The sequence below is a fragment of the Pleurodeles waltl genome, chromosome 7 (assembly GCF_031143425.1).
Source record: "Pleurodeles waltl isolate 20211129_DDA chromosome 7, aPleWal1.hap1.20221129, whole genome shotgun sequence".
NCBI lineage: Eukaryota > Metazoa > Chordata > Amphibia > Caudata > Salamandridae > Pleurodeles > Pleurodeles waltl.
The window spans coordinates 909,068,428-909,083,511 of NC_090446.1; the positions used below are offsets into that span (position 1 = coordinate 909,068,428).

Below are 15,084 nucleotides of genomic sequence, written 5' to 3' on the forward strand. Positions count from 1 at the left end.
GCAGATTCATAAAATTGCACTGTCGACTTTTGAAACATGTAAATTTCTATTGCAGAACCTACTTATCTGATTGTATTCATTCTTGAAATTACATATATATAAAGGTATATGCTTGAGTCATGTGCATCGTTTGACTGTGCACCTATAACAGATGTATAACACTCCTCTCTGATAAGCCTAAGGCTGCTTGACCACACCATCCCCTGAAGGAGCATCTTAAGATAGCTAAAGAAAGCCCCTGTCCGCTTGTAAGGGAACCCTTGGACTCTTTGCACAGTATACCTCATTTTGGTATACTAAATGGAGAGCCAGCTTCCTACAAATGGTCTCTTTTTCATCTCAGAAGGTCCCAATTTAGTAATCTGCACACTGGTACCTCTGACTACTATTGGGCCCTACTTCCAAAGGCATGGACAGAGTCCAGAAAGAAACTGATTTCAGCCACTGGGGTGAGATTTATATGTGGTGCCATCATCACTTACGGAACAGAGTCCACGTGGAACTGCATGACTCCACCTACTGATGTGCGGGAGTATTGTAGTTAAATCCTTTGGTGCCCTGGGATATTTTAAAGGTTAGGAATCTGCAGTTAGATAATCAACCAAAAAGAACTTCACGGAAGGTAAGTAACCTGTTCTTCTGTGCATGATTTAGGTTCCCACTATATTTCCAGAAAATATGGCCACAAGAGCACATTGATTCAACCCACTCAGGCTAACAGAATACAGTTTGACCTGAACACATAGCATCACACACCCTCAAACATGCATATGGAAAAGTCTGACAGATTTAAAAACTAGTATCAAGCAGATGATTTTTTTCCAGATGTGAGACTCATTTCATTCTGCAAAGCACAGGGCAGCACACCCGCCTAGGGTGCAGGCCTAAGAGAATGAGGAGGACTCCTGTTTCCTGATTTAACTACTCGCCCCTCTGGAAAGAAAGAACTAGTCCTAGCTCTGTTGCCAGGAGTCTCTCAAATAGGTGCAGACACGTGTAGGAAGGTGGCCTCAACAAGGTTTGTAATGCCTCTGATTGTGCTAAAGTATGCCCTGCACCGCAGGATCCCACTTATCAGCCCCATGTGTTGCTGCGTTACACCATAGTTATAATTATTAAAAGGTTAATAAATCCCAGTCTGATCACAAGGTTCCGTTATGACTGAGGGAACAAAAAGATAGACACATGGAAAAGTTGGACGTAGAAACAAATGATACAATACTTCTCAAAAGGCATGTGCATCAACAATGGAAGAGCATTAGTACCTGTTAAAGCATTTGCTTGAAGAGCGTAAGATAGTGGCTATAGCCATTGTGCAACAGAGCAAGTTTGTATTCAGCATATGCAGCAGGGTGCCTCTTAGTGCAGCAGGTCCAACATAGACACAGATGATGGCAGATATTTTAGGTATTGCCCATAGCTGCCGGTTTCAATTTTCTGTGCGATTTTGAACTGCTGTGATCTTAACCATTTGACCAACGGATGACTCATGCTCTAGAACCCATAATGACAAATATTAGCAGCTAATACTGCGGTGTACTACAGCACTGGACATCTCTTCTCTGTGAGATACTTTCTCCGTGCTGGATAACAGCAATTCATGACTGCACTAAAAATGAGGCCAGAATTGGGACCAAGGAGCCAGGGCCCTTCCGGAGTGGCATTTTGTATTAAGTATGTTCTGCATGGCTACTCACAATACGAGAATAGTTGAACAGTCAGAGGTTACAGACTGCTGTGGAGTGAAAATACCTACTGTTTGTAATCCTACAGATGTTTGGGGATGCCCCTGGAAAGGTCAGGAGACACGGGAAGATTGTCACCGTGTCTGAAGGCTGATGCCAGTGGTTTTAGCCTCCCAGACGTGGAGCCCAAAATTAGCATTTAGACATACCGCAAGGTTATCCTTAAAAGAAGGGATTCACAAACCAGATTCTTCTCTCCTGCCCAATTTAAGCCATTTGACTCCGCCCAATCAAACAACAATGTAATCACTTACGTGCTTGTACGTTTCAACTAGGTTAGCAGAAAGTTAGGCAAAAATCTGTTTTGTAAATTTTCCGTGGCTGGGTCTGCTCCAGTCAAGGCTAGCATTCACGTAAGTACTTACAATTTTATTTATTTTTTGTTTCAGCCAAAGCCTGCTACCAAAACAGTGTCAACCACCCCTATATCCACCAAGGGAAAAATTGTTTCACCAGTCTCCAAACCAGATGCATTGACTAAGAAGTCAACCCCTGCAAAGATTGCATCGAAAGCAGCACAAAGCTCTGAAAGCAGCGGGTCCTCAGATGATGATGATGATGAAGAGGAACAGATAGCCACAGTACGTACCTAAGACATGCATTCTTTCTTCTGTTTATTTTGTCTGTAAAAATGTTGTCAAGCATTGGGGTTGCTTTCTAGATTTGCATGCAGTAAACATTTGAAGGAAGGCTGGCCCAGTATGTGGTGGACACCTATGTTACACCTTATACTGGGTCCAGGCAACCCTTATAAGTTAGTGTTAGTGTCTAAGTGGCCAGGGCTCCCTAGTGGTAGCTGTAGTGAGCAGCCAAGATTTACCTAGGAGGAGTGTGAAGCACTTGCAATACCACTGTAGTCACACAATAATTTCTCACACATGAAAGGAACCACACAGTGTTGCAAAAATAAAGGTACTTTATTACAGGAACATCAAACCCCCCTCTGGAGATAGCTACACACAAATATACACTGGTAAGTACTAGGAAATAGCATAAAATAGCAAGGAACCTACAGGAGTTGGGGAGGGAGAATCAAACCATATACTAAAGTGGAATGCGACAATGGGTCTCCCACCAGAGGATATGGAGTAGTTAGCCAAGGGCTGGGAGAGTGTGGAACTCCAAGAGGTAAGTATCTAGAAAACCCCCAGCAACCAGGAGATCAGAGGTAAGTTACCTGGTCGTCCCATAGGCCAACATGGGGGACTCCTAAAAAGAATATTGCAAGAACAGTTCCAAGGCCGGTGGAACCCAGCAGTGCATTCTGGATGAAGAGGACATGCAAATATGGGGACAGTGTCCTGTCCACGCAGAAGTGTCCATGTGGGGCAGGAGGCAATGCCCATCCTTTTGTGGGTGAAGATCCAGGTCGACTGTGGTGGATGAAGTCCATCTGCGGAGTCCAGGAATTGCAGGGGAGCCCCTGAAGTCGCCTAAGAGCTGTCCCTTGATGGTCACTGGATTGCAGACTTGTCAGTGGTCCAGAGGACCACCACCAAGAAAATGCAACTGGAGCTTTGGCAGATTTGCAGAGCTGAAGAGGCTGAGCAAGGTCCTGGGGACTTGACCCTGATGGGAATCGGGCTGACCCTAAGAAGACAGGAGAGCCAGCAGAAGCAATCGGAGGGCCCACGAGCAACCCACTGGCAGTAGGACAGCAGATCCCAGTAGCTGTATGTCATTGCCTTAGGTGTCTGCGGATTCAGGGGAGTGACTCCTTCACTCCAGGGGAGATTCCGTCTTGCTTCTTTGGTGCAGCTGAAATCTTGCCCTATTCAGAGGGTGCACAGCCTTTGAAGTGTTGCAAGTTGTTGACAGGATCTGCAGAAACAATGTTGCAAGGAGAGGCCGTCTCGGGGTTGCACTCTTGTTCGGTTCCTGTGAAGTCCAGCAGCGGTTCCGGTGGTGAGGAGTAGAAGAGGTCATTGCAGAGGAGTCCTGGTGGAGTGTTGCATGCCGAATCTGGGGACCTACTGCAAGTGAGTCCCTAAATAGCCCAAAAGGGGGCTTGGTCACTTTGCAAGGTGTCCACCTATCAGAGTGTGTCACTGTCATTTGCCAAATCTGACCAGTCAGATGCTCCCAGGGGCCTCTGCCCATCTGTATTTCAAGATGACAGAATCAAGTGGCCACCTGGAAAAGATCTAGGCCCCACTCATGGGGTGGTGATACAGGGGAGTGGTCACACCCCTTTCCTTTGTGCAGTTTCGTGCCAGAGCAAGGGCTTTTGCAGCCTTTTGGTCATGCCACAACTTCTGGAAATGTTGGCTGGCCTTAAGGTTTTTGGATGCCTTTTCCATGTACTCAGACATCCTTGAGCAGAGGCCAAGCACATGGTCCACCACATCTTGTTTAGGCTCGTAGAGAGGTCTCTCCCAGCCTCTTTAACAAGTGCCAGTGGTCCCCATACAGTATGGCCAGACAAACTCAAAGGCGGAAAACCCTACCCCCTTCTGTGGCACCTCTCTGTAGGCGAAAAGCAAGCATGGAAAGAGGACATCCCATTTCCTTTTCAGTTTTTCAGGGAGCCCCATGATCATGCCCTTCAATGTCTTGCTGAATCTCTCAACAAGGCCATTGGTTTGTGGATGATATGGTGTGGTGAACTTATAAGTCACCCCAGACTCTTTCCACATCTGTTTCAGGTAAGCTGACATGAAGTTTGTACCTCTGTCAGAAACCGCCTCCTTAGGGAAACCCGCTCTGGTAAGAATATCAATTAGGGCTTTGGCTACTGCAGGGGCAGTAGTTGACCTAAGGGGAATTGCTTCAGGGTATCTGGAAGCATGAGCCACTACTACCAGTATGTATTGGTTCCCTGAGGCTGTGGGAGGTTCAAGTGGACCCACTATGTCCACACCCACTCTTTCAAAGGGGACCCCCACCGCTGGAAGTGGAATGAGGGGGGGGCCTTTGGATGTCCACCTGTCTTACCACTGGCTTGACAGGTGGTACAGGAGACACAAAACTCCTTAACTTTCTGGGACATGTTGGGCCAGTAGAAGTGGTTGACTAGTCTCTCCCACGTCTTGGTTTGTCCCAAATGCCCAGCAAGGGGAATATCATGGGCTAAGGTCAGTATGAACTCTCTGAACTCCTGAGGCACTACCACTCTCCCAGTGGCACCATGTTTGGGATCTCTTGCCTCAGTGTACAGGAGTCCATTTTCCCAATAGACCCTATGTGTTCCAGTTTTCTTGCCATTGGACTCTTCAGCAGCTTGCTGCGTAAGGCCTTCAAGAGAGGGACAGGTTTCTTGCCCCTTAAACAACTGCTCCCTTGAGGGTCCCCCTGGGCCTAAGGGCTCAACCTGATAAGGTTCCAACTCCATAGGCTCAGTTCCCTCAGAGGGCAGAACTTCTTCCTGAGAAGAGAGGTTCTCTTTTTGTTGTTGTGTTGCAGCTGGTTTCCCAGCTGTCTTTCCTTTCCTCTTGGTAGGCTGGGCCCTTTTTCCAGACTCCAGCTCTACTTTTTCACCCTGAGCCTTGCACTGTGCCCTTGTCTTGACACACACCAGTTCAGGGATACCCAGCATGGCTGCATGGGTTTTCAGTTCTACCTCAGCCCATGCTGAGGACTCCAGGTCATTTCCAAGCAAACAGTCTACTGGGATATTTGAGGAGACCACCACCTGTTTCAGGCCATTGACCCCTCCCCACTCTAAAGTTACCATAGCCATGGGATGTACTTTAGTTTGATTGTCAGCATTGGTGACTGGATAAGTTTGTTCCGCCAGGTATTGACCAGGGGAAACCAGTTTTTCTGTCACCATGGTGACACTGGCACCTGTATCCCTCAGGCCTTCTACACTTGTCCCATTAATTAAGAGCTGCTGCCTGTATTTTTGCATGTTAGGATGCCAGGCAGCCAGTGTCTAAATCCACCCCACCCTCGGAGACTAATGTAGCTTCAGTGTGACACCTGATTTGCTCTGGGCACACTGTTGATCCCACTTGGAGACTAGCCATTCCAGTGTTAGCTGGAGTGGAGTTGGAAGTGGTACTTTTCTTGGGACAGGCCTTGTCTCCAGTTTGGTGTCCAGGCTGATTACAGCTACGACACCAGGCCTTTTTGGGATCAAAGTTTTTACCCTTGTACCCAAAATTGTTTTGTGAAGAGGCTCTAGGCCCACCCTCCTGTGCAGGTTTTTGGGGGCCTGAAGAAGACTCTTTACTATTTTTGCTTTTGGATGTCTCAACACCTTTCCCCTGGGGAGGCTTTGTGACCCCTTTCTTTTGGTCACCCCCTGTGGAAGTCTTGGTCACCCTAGTCTTGACCCAATGGTCCGCCTTCTTTCCCAATTCTTGGGGAGAAATTGGTCCTAGGTCTAACAGATGCTGATGCAGTTTATCATTGAAACAATTACTTAATAGGTGTTCTTTCACAAATAAATTGTACAGCCCATCATAATTACTTACACCACTGCCTTGAATCCAACCATCCAGTGTTTTCACTCAGTAGTCTACAAAATCAACCCAGGTCTGGCTCGAGGATTTTTGAGCCCCCCTGAATCTAATCCTATATTCCTCAGTGGAGAATCCAAAGCCCTCAATCAGGGTTCCCTTCATGAGGTCATAAGATTCTGCATCTTTTCCAGAGAGTGTGAGGAGTCTATCCCTACACTTTCCAGTGAACATTTCCCAAAGGAGAGCACCCCAGTGAGATCTGCTTACTTTTCTGGTTACACAAGCCTTCTCAAAAGGTGTGAACCATTTGGTGATGTCATCACCATCTTCATATTTAGTCACAATCCCTTTAGGGATTTTTAACATGTCAGGAGAATCTCTGACCCTATTTATATTGCTGCCACCATTGATGGGACCTAGGCCCATCTCTTGTCTTTCCCTTTCTATGGCTAGGATCTGTCTTTCCAAAGTCAATCTTTTGGCCATCCTGGCTAACTGGATGTCCTCTTCACTGGAGTTATCCTCAGTGATTTCAGAGGTGCTGGTCCCTCCTGTGAGGGAAGCAGCATCTCTGACTAGTATACTTGGAGACAGGGCTTGAGTGGCCCTGTTCTCCCTAAGTAGGACTGGAGGAGGGGAATTCTCCTCTAAGTCACGATCATCATCCTCTGTGTTGTCATCCTCAGAGGGGTTGGCTTTTTCAAACTCTGCCAAAAGCTCCTTGAGCTGTTGTTTGGAGGGTCTTGAGCCAATTGTGATTTTCTTACGTTTGCAGAGTGACCTTAGCTCCTTCATCTTAAGATGGAGGTAAGGTGTGAGGTCGAGTTCCTCCACATTCACATCTGCACCAGGCATTATGTTTCTAAAAGTTGGAATACTTTTTAAGAATCTAAAACTAGTTCTAGAATCTAATTCAAACTTTCACAAAACTTTTAAACTCTAAAAGAAATGCTAACAGGGACTAACACAAGGCCCTAGCAGGACTTTTAAGAATTTAGAAAAATAGTTCAAATTGCAAAAATCGATTTCTAATGTAAATTTTTGGAATTTGTCGTGTGATCAGGTATTGGCTGAGTAGTCCAGCAAATGCAAAGTCTTGTACCCCACCGCTGATCCACCAATGTTGGAAGTTGGCTCTTTATGCACTATTTCAAAGTAAGGAATAGTACGCACAGAGTCCAAGGGTTCCCCTTAGAGGTAAGATAGTGGCAAAAAGAGATAATTCTAATGCTCTATTTTGTGGTAGTGTGGTCGAGCAGTAGGCTTATCAAAGGAGTAGTGTTAAGCATTTGTTGTACATACACACAGGCAATAAATGAGGAACACACACTCAGAGACAAATCCAGGCCAATAGGTTTTTGTATAGAAAAATATATTTTCTTAGTTTATTTTAAGAACCACAGGTTCAAATTCTACATGTAATACTTTGCATGAAAGGTATTGCAGGTAAGTACTTTAGGAACTTTGAATAATCACAATAGCATATATACTTTTCAAATAACACATATAGCTATTTTAAAACTAGACAGTGCAATTTTCACAGTTCCTAGGGGAGGTAAGTAATTGTTACTTCTTGCAGGTAAGTAAACCACCTACGGGGTTCAGATTTGGGTCCAAGGTAGCCCACCGTTGGGGGTTCAGAGCAACCCCAAAGTTACCACACCAGCAGCTCAGGGCCGGTCAGGTGCAGAGGTCAAAGAGGTGCCCAAAACACATAAGCTTCAATGGAGAAGGGGGTGCCCCAGTTCCAGTCTGCCAGCAGGTAAGTACCCGCGTCTTCGGAGGGCAGACCAGGGGGTTTTGTAGGGCACCGGGGGGACACAAGCCCACACAGAAAGTACACCCTCAGCAGTACGGGGGCGGCCGGGTGCAGTGTGCAAACAAGCGTCGGATTTGTAATAGGAATCAATGGGAGACCAAGGGGTCTCTTCAGCGATGCATGCAAGGGGGGGGGCTCCTCGGGGTAGCCACCACCTGGGCAAGGGAGAGGGCCTCCGGGGGGTCACTCCTGCACTGGAGTTCCGATCCTTCAGGTCCCGGGGGCTGCGGGTGCAGGGTCTTTTCCAGGCATCAGGATCTGGGAATCACAGTCGCGGTCAGGGGGAGCCTCGGGATTCCCTCTGCAGGTGTCGCTGTGGGGGCTCAGGGGGGACAACTTTGGTTACTCAGTCTCTGAGTCGCCGGGGGATCCTCCCTGCAGTGTTGGTTCTCCACAAGTCGAGCCGGGGGCGTCGGGTGCAGAGTCGCAAGTCTCACGCTTCTGGCGGGAAACGCAGTTGTCTTTAAGTTGCTTCTTTGGAAACAAAGTTGCAGTCTTGGGTGAACAGGGCCGCTGTGCTCTGGAGTTTCTTGGTCCTTTTAGAGCAGGGCAGTCCTCTGAGGATTCAGAGGTCGCTGGTCCTGGGGAAAGCGTCGCTGGAGCAGTTTCTTCAGAATGTGGGGGGGGGGGGGGGACAGGCCGGTAGAGCTTGGGCCAAAGCAGTTGTTGTCTCCGTCTTCTCTGCATGGTTTTTCAGCTTAGCAGTCCTCTTCTTAGGTTGCAGGAATCTGAGTTCCTAGGTTCTGGGGAGCCCCTACATACTGAATTTAGGGGTGTGTTTAGGTCTGGGGGGGTTAGTAGCCAATGGCTACTAGCCCTGAGGGTGGCTACACCCTCTTTGTGCCTCCTCCCAAGGGGAGGGGGTCACATTCCTATCCCTATTGGGGGGATCCTCCATCTGCAAGATGGAGGATTGCTAAAAGTCAGAGTCACTTCAGCTCAGGTTGCCTTAGGGGCAGTCCTGACTGGCCAGTGGCTCCTCCTTGTTTTTCTCATTATCTCCTCCGGCCTTGCCGCCAAAAGTAGGGCCGTGGCCGGAGGGGGCGGGCAACTCCACTAGCTGGAATGCCCTGTGGTGCTGGAACAAAGGGGGTGAGCCTTGGAGGCTCACCGCCAGGTGTTACAGCTCCTGCCTGGGGGAGGTGATGGCATCTCCACCCAGTGCAGGCTTTGTTACTAGCCACAGAGTGACAAAGGCACTCTCCCCATGTGGCCAGCAACATGTCTCGAGTGTGGCAGGCTGCTAAAACCAGTCAGCCTACACTGGTAGTTGGTTAAGGTTTCAGGGGGCACCTCTAAGGTGCCCTCTGGGGTGTATTTTACAATAAAATTTACACTGGCATCAGTGTGCATTTATTGTGCTTAGAAGTTTGATACCAAACTTCCCAGTTTTCAGTGTAGCCATTATGGTGCTGTGGAGTTCGTGTTTGACAGACTCCCAGACCATATAGTCTTATGGCTACCCTGCACTTACAATATCTAAGGTTTGGCTTAGACACTGTAGGGGCACAGTGCTCATGCACTGGTGCCCTCACCTATGGTATAGTGCACCCTGCCTTAGGGCTGTAAGGCCTGCAAGAGGGGTGACTTATCTATACTGCATAGGCAGTGTGAGGATGGCATGGCACCCTGAGGGGAGTGCCATGTCGACTTACTCGTTTTGTCCTCACCAGCACACACAAGCTGGCAAGCAGTGTTTCTGTGCTGAGTGAGGGGTCCCCCGGGTGGCATAAGATATGCTGCAGCCCTTAGAGACCTTGCCTGGCATCAGGGCCCTTGGTACCAGGGGTACCAGTTACAAGGGACTTACCTGGATGCCTAGGTGTGCCAATTGTGAAAACAAAAGTACAGGTTAGGGAAAGAACGCTGGGGCCTGGTTAGCAGGCCTCAGCACACTTTCAATTCAAAACATAGCATCAGCAAAGGCAAAAAGTCAGGGCGTAACCATGCCAAGGAGGCATTTCCTTACAATGTTTTAATAATCTCTCCTTATTACAGTTATGACCAGGATTCAAGCCAACTTAACATTCTTATTACACTATGACTGTTTGAACACTATTGATATGTTTGGGTGACCCTTCTAAATTATTTTTCCTCTGTGGCTGTCATGTTTTATTCTGTGTTGTCAAACTGAGTAATCTAAAGTTGTTTGTGCGGTTTTGAGTCGTAGGTGCTAGTATCTTATCTATAGTACACCTGCAATACGTTGAATGATCATTATTAAATCTCTTCCTTTTGGTAAGTAGTTTAGTAAATATATTTAACCCTAGTTTCATCATAAGAATTCACTAGTCGTTAATTGTATTTTAATTTCTGTTAGTGTGGAAGAAACATTTCTCCAGTTATGATTTTTTTGTTTGTTTTTAAACTTTAGACTAAAGTGTTACCAAAAGCAACCCCAACGTCAAACAAGCATAAAATCTCTACCGTGACTCCCAAAAAAGTGTCTGCTTCACCTGTAAAGGCAGCCACTCCTTCAAAGTCTCCTGGAAATGCTGTTCAGCAGGCTGAGAGCTCGGGGAGCAGCGAATCATCAGACAGTGAGGAAGACATGCAGGTAGGTCTGGCCTTAGCTGCATGCTGCTGAGGAAGAAGTGGAACACTCTTTGTACAAACGTGTAAAGAAATGGCTCCCTGTTGCAGTTACCCCCCACTTTTTGCCTGATACTGATGCTGACTTGACTGAGAAGTGTGCTGGGACCCTGCTAACCAGGCCCCAGCACCAGTGTTCTTTCACCTAAAATGTACCATTGTCTCCACAATTGGCACAGCCCTGGCACCCAGGTAAGTCCCTTGTAACTGGTACCTGTAGGAAGTTGGCTCTGTATGTGCTATTTCAAAGTAAGGAATAGCATGCACAGAGTCCAAGGGTTCCCCTTAGAGGTAAAATAGTGGTAAAAAGAGATAATACTAATGCTCTATTTTGTGGTAGTGTGGTCGAGCAGTAGGCTTATCCAAGGAGTAGTGTTAAGCATTTGTTGTACATACACATAGACAATAAATGAGGTACACACACTCAGAGACAAATCCAGCCAATAGGTTTTTATATAGAAAAATATATTTTCTTAGTTTATTTTAAGAACCACAGGTTCAAATTCTACATGTAATATCTCATTCGAAAGGTATTGCAGGTAAGTACTTTAGGAACTTCAAATCATCAAAATTGCATGTATACTTTTCAAGTTATTCACAAATAGCTGTTTTAAAAGTGGACACTTAGTGCAATTTTCACAGTTCCTAGGGGAGGTAAGTATTTGTTAGGTTAACCAGGTAAGTAAGACACTTACAGGGCTTAGTTCTTGGTCCAAGGTAGCCCACCGTTGGGGGTTCAGAGCAACCCCAAAGTCACCACACCAGCAGCTCAGGGCCGGTCAGGTGCAGAGTTCAAAGTGGTGCCCAAAACACATAGGCTAGAATGGAGAGAAGGGGGTGCCCCGGTTCCGGTCTGCTTGCAGGTAAGTACCCGCGTCTTCGGAGGGCAGACCAGAGGGGTTTTGTAGGGCACCGGGGGGGACACAAGCCCACACAGAAATTTCACCCTCAGCAGCGCGGGGGCGGCCGGGTGCAGTGTAGAAACAAGCGTCGGGTTTGTAATGGAAGTCAATGGGAGATCTAGGGATCTCTTCAGCGCTGCAGGCAGGCAAGGGGGGGGTTCCTCGGGGAAACCTCCACTTGGTCAAGGGAGAGGGACTCCTGGGGTCACTCCTCCAGTGAAAGTCCGGTCCTTCAGGTCCTGGGGGCTGCGGGTGCAGGGTCTCTCCCAGGTGTCGGGACTTTGGATTCAAAGAGTCGCGGTCAGGGGAAGCCTCGGGATTCCCTCTGCAGGCGGCGCTGTGGGGGCTCAGGGGGGACAGGTTTTTGTACTCACAGTCTTAGAGTAGTCCTGGGGTCCCTCCTGAGGTGTTGGATCGCCACCAGCCGAGTCGGGGTCGCCGGGTGCAGTGTTGCAAGTCTCACGCTTCTTGCGGGGAGCTTGCAGGGTTCTTTAAAGCTGCTGGAAACAAAGTTGCAGCTTTTCTTGGAGCAGGTCCGCTGTCCTCGGGAGTTTCTTGTCTTTTCGAAGCAGGGGCAGTCCTCAGAGGATGTCGAGGTCGCTGGTCCCTTTGGAAGGCGTCGCTGGAGCAGGATCTTTGGAAGGCAGGAGACAGGCCGGTGAGTTTCTGGAGCCAAGGCAGTTGTTGTCTTCTGGTCTTCCTCTGCAGGGGTTTTTCAGCTAGGCAGTCCTTCTTCTTGTAGTTGCAGGAATCTGATTTTCTAGGGTTCAGGGTAGCCCTTAAATACTAAATTTAAGGGCGTGTTTAGGTCTGGGGGGTTAGTAGCCAATGGCTACTAGCCCTGAGGGTGGGTACACCCTCTTTGTGCCTCCTCCCAAGGGGAGGGGGTCACAATCCTAACCCTATTGGGGGAATCCTCCATCTGCAAGATGGAGGATTTCTAAAAGTCAGAGTCACCTCAGCTCAGGACACCTTAGGGGCTGTCCTGACTGGCCAGTGACTCCTCCTTGTTGCTTTCTTTGTTCCCTCCAGCCTTGCCGCCAAAAGTGGGGGCCGTGGCCGGAGGGGGCGGGCAACTCCACTAAGCTGGAGTGCCCTGCTGGGCTGTGACAAAGGGGTGAGCCTTTGAGGCTCACCGCCAGGTGTCACAGCTCCTGCCTGGGGGAGGTGTTAGCATCTCCACCCAGTGCAGGCTTTGTTACTGGCCTCAGAGTGACAAAGGCACTCTCCCCATGGGGCCAGCAACATGTCTCTGGTGTGGCAGGCTGCTGGAACTAGTCAGCCTACACAGACAGTCGGTTAAGTTTCAGGGGGCACCTCTAAGGTGCCCTCTGTGGTGTATTTTACAATAAAATGTACACTGGCATCAGTGTGCATTTATTGTGCTGAGAAGTTTGATACCAAACTTCCCAGTTTTCAGTGTAGCCATTATGGTGCTGTGGAGTTCGTGTTTGACAGACTCCCAGACCATATACTCTTATGGCTACCCTGCACTTACAATGTCTAAGGTTTTGTTTAGACACTGTAGGGGTACCATGCTCATGCACTGGTACCCTCACCTATGGTATAGTGCACCCTGCCTTAGGGCTGTAAGGCCTGCTAGAGGGGTGTCTTACCTATACTGCATAGGCAGTGAGAGGCTGACATGGCACCCTGAGGGGAGTGCCATGTCGACTTACTCGTTTTGTCCTCACTAGCACACACAAGCTGGCAAGCAGTGTGTCTGTGCTGAGTGAGAGGTCTCCAGGGTGGCATAAGACATGCTGCAGCCCTTAGAGACCTTCCTTGGCATCAGGGCCCTTGGTACTAGAAGTACCAGTTATAAGGGACTTATCTGGATGCCAGGGTCTGCCAATTGTGGATACAAAAGTACAGGTTAGGGAAAGAACACTGGTGCTGGGGCCTGGTTAGCAGGCCTCAGCACACTCAATTGTAAACATAGCATCAGCAAAGGCAAAAAGTCAGGGGGCAACCATGCCAAGGAGGCATTTCCTTACAGTACCCCTGGTACCAAGGGCCCTGATGCCAGGGAAGTTCTCGAAGGGCTGCAGCATGTCTTATGCCACCCTAGGGACCCCTCACTCAGCACAGACACACTGCTTGCCAGCTTGTGTGTGCTGGTGGGGAGAAAATGACTAAGTCGACATGGCACTCCCCTCAGGGTGCCATGCCAACCTCACACTGCTTGTGGCATAGGTAAGTCACCCCTCTAGCAGGCCTTACAGCCCTAAGGTTGGTTGCACTATACCACAGGTGAGGGCATAGGTGCATGAGCACTATGCCCCTACAGTGTCTAAGCAAAACCTTAGACATTGTAAGTGCAGGGTAGCCATAAGAGTATATGGTCTGGAAGTCTGTCAAAAACGAACTCCACAGCTCCATAATGGCTACACTGAATACTGGGAAGTTTGGTATCAAACTTCTCGGAATAATAAACCCACACTGATGCCAGTGTTGGATTTATTAAAAAATGCACACAGAGGGCATCTTAGATATGTCCCCTGTATTTTACCCAATTGTTCAGTGCAGGACTGACTGGTCTGTGCCAGCCTGCTGCTGAGAGACGAGTTTCTGACCCCATGTGGTGAGGGCCTTTGTGCTCTCTGAGGACAAACAAAAGCCTGCTCTCAGTGGAAGTGCTTCACACCTCCCCCCTGCAGGAACACCTAGCAGTGAGCTTCAAAGGCTCAGGCTTCGTGTTACAATGCCCCAGGGCACTCCAGCTAGTGGAGATGCGCCCCCTGGACACAGCCCCCACTTTTGGCGGCAAGTCAGGAGAGATAATGAGAAAAACAAGGAGTCACTGGCCAGTCAGGACAAGCCCTAAGGTGTCCTGAGCTGAGGTGACTCTGACTTTTAGAAGGCCTCCATCTTGCAGATGGAGGATTCCCCCAATAGGATTAGGGATGTGCCCCCCTCCCTCAGGAAGGAGGCACAAAGAGGGTGTAGCCACCCTTAAGGACAGTAGCCATTGGCTATTGCCCCCCCAGACCTAAACACACCCCTAAATTGAGTATTTAGGGGCTCCCCAGTACCTAGGAAATTAGATTCCTGCAACCTAAGAGGACTGCTAAGCTGAAAAACCCTGCAGAGAAGACGGAGACACCAACTGCTTTGGCCCCAGCTCTACCGGCCTGTCTCCCCACTTCTAAAGACACTGCTCCAGCGACGCTTTCCACAGGGACCTGCGACCTCTGAAGCCTCTGAGGACTGCCCTGCATCTAGAAGGACCAAGAACTCCTGAGGACAGCGGCTCTGTTCACCAAAGACTGCAACTTTGCTACAAAGAAGCAACTTTGAAACAATTTGCGTTTCCCGCTGGAAGCGTGAGACTTGACACTCTGCACCCGAAGCCCCCAGCTCGACTTGTGGAGAACAATCACTTCAGGGAGGACTCCCCGGCGACTGCGAGACCGTGAGTAGCCAGAGTTGCCCCCCCGAGCCCCCACAGAGACGCCTGCAGAGGGAATCCCGAGGCTCCCCCTGACCGCGACTGCCTGCTTCTAAGATCCGACGGCTGGTAAAGACTCTACACCCGCAGCCCCCAGGGCCTGAAGGATCCGACCTCCAGTGCAGGAGCGACCCCCAGGTGGCCTCTCCCTTGCCAGGTGGTGGCTACC

General features: G+C 48.9%; 1 protein-coding gene across 9 annotated transcripts in view; it reads left to right on the forward strand.

The window, feature by feature from the left end:
- TCOF1 (treacle ribosome biogenesis factor 1) overlaps positions 1-15,084 on the forward strand; it is a 437,876-nt gene that overhangs the window by 246,215 nt on the left and 176,577 nt on the right. For 7 of the 9 annotated variants that reach the window (XM_069199543.1, XM_069199548.1, XM_069199545.1 and 4 more), the window contains 2 exons: positions 2,135-2,326; positions 10,345-10,527. In XM_069199543.1, coding sequence (XP_069055644.1) covers positions 2,135-2,326; positions 10,345-10,527 — 375 coding nt within the window. The remainder of the gene's footprint in view (positions 1-2,134; positions 2,327-10,344; positions 10,528-15,084) is intronic. The other 2 variants (XM_069199544.1, XM_069199547.1) reach the window with 1 other exon arrangement.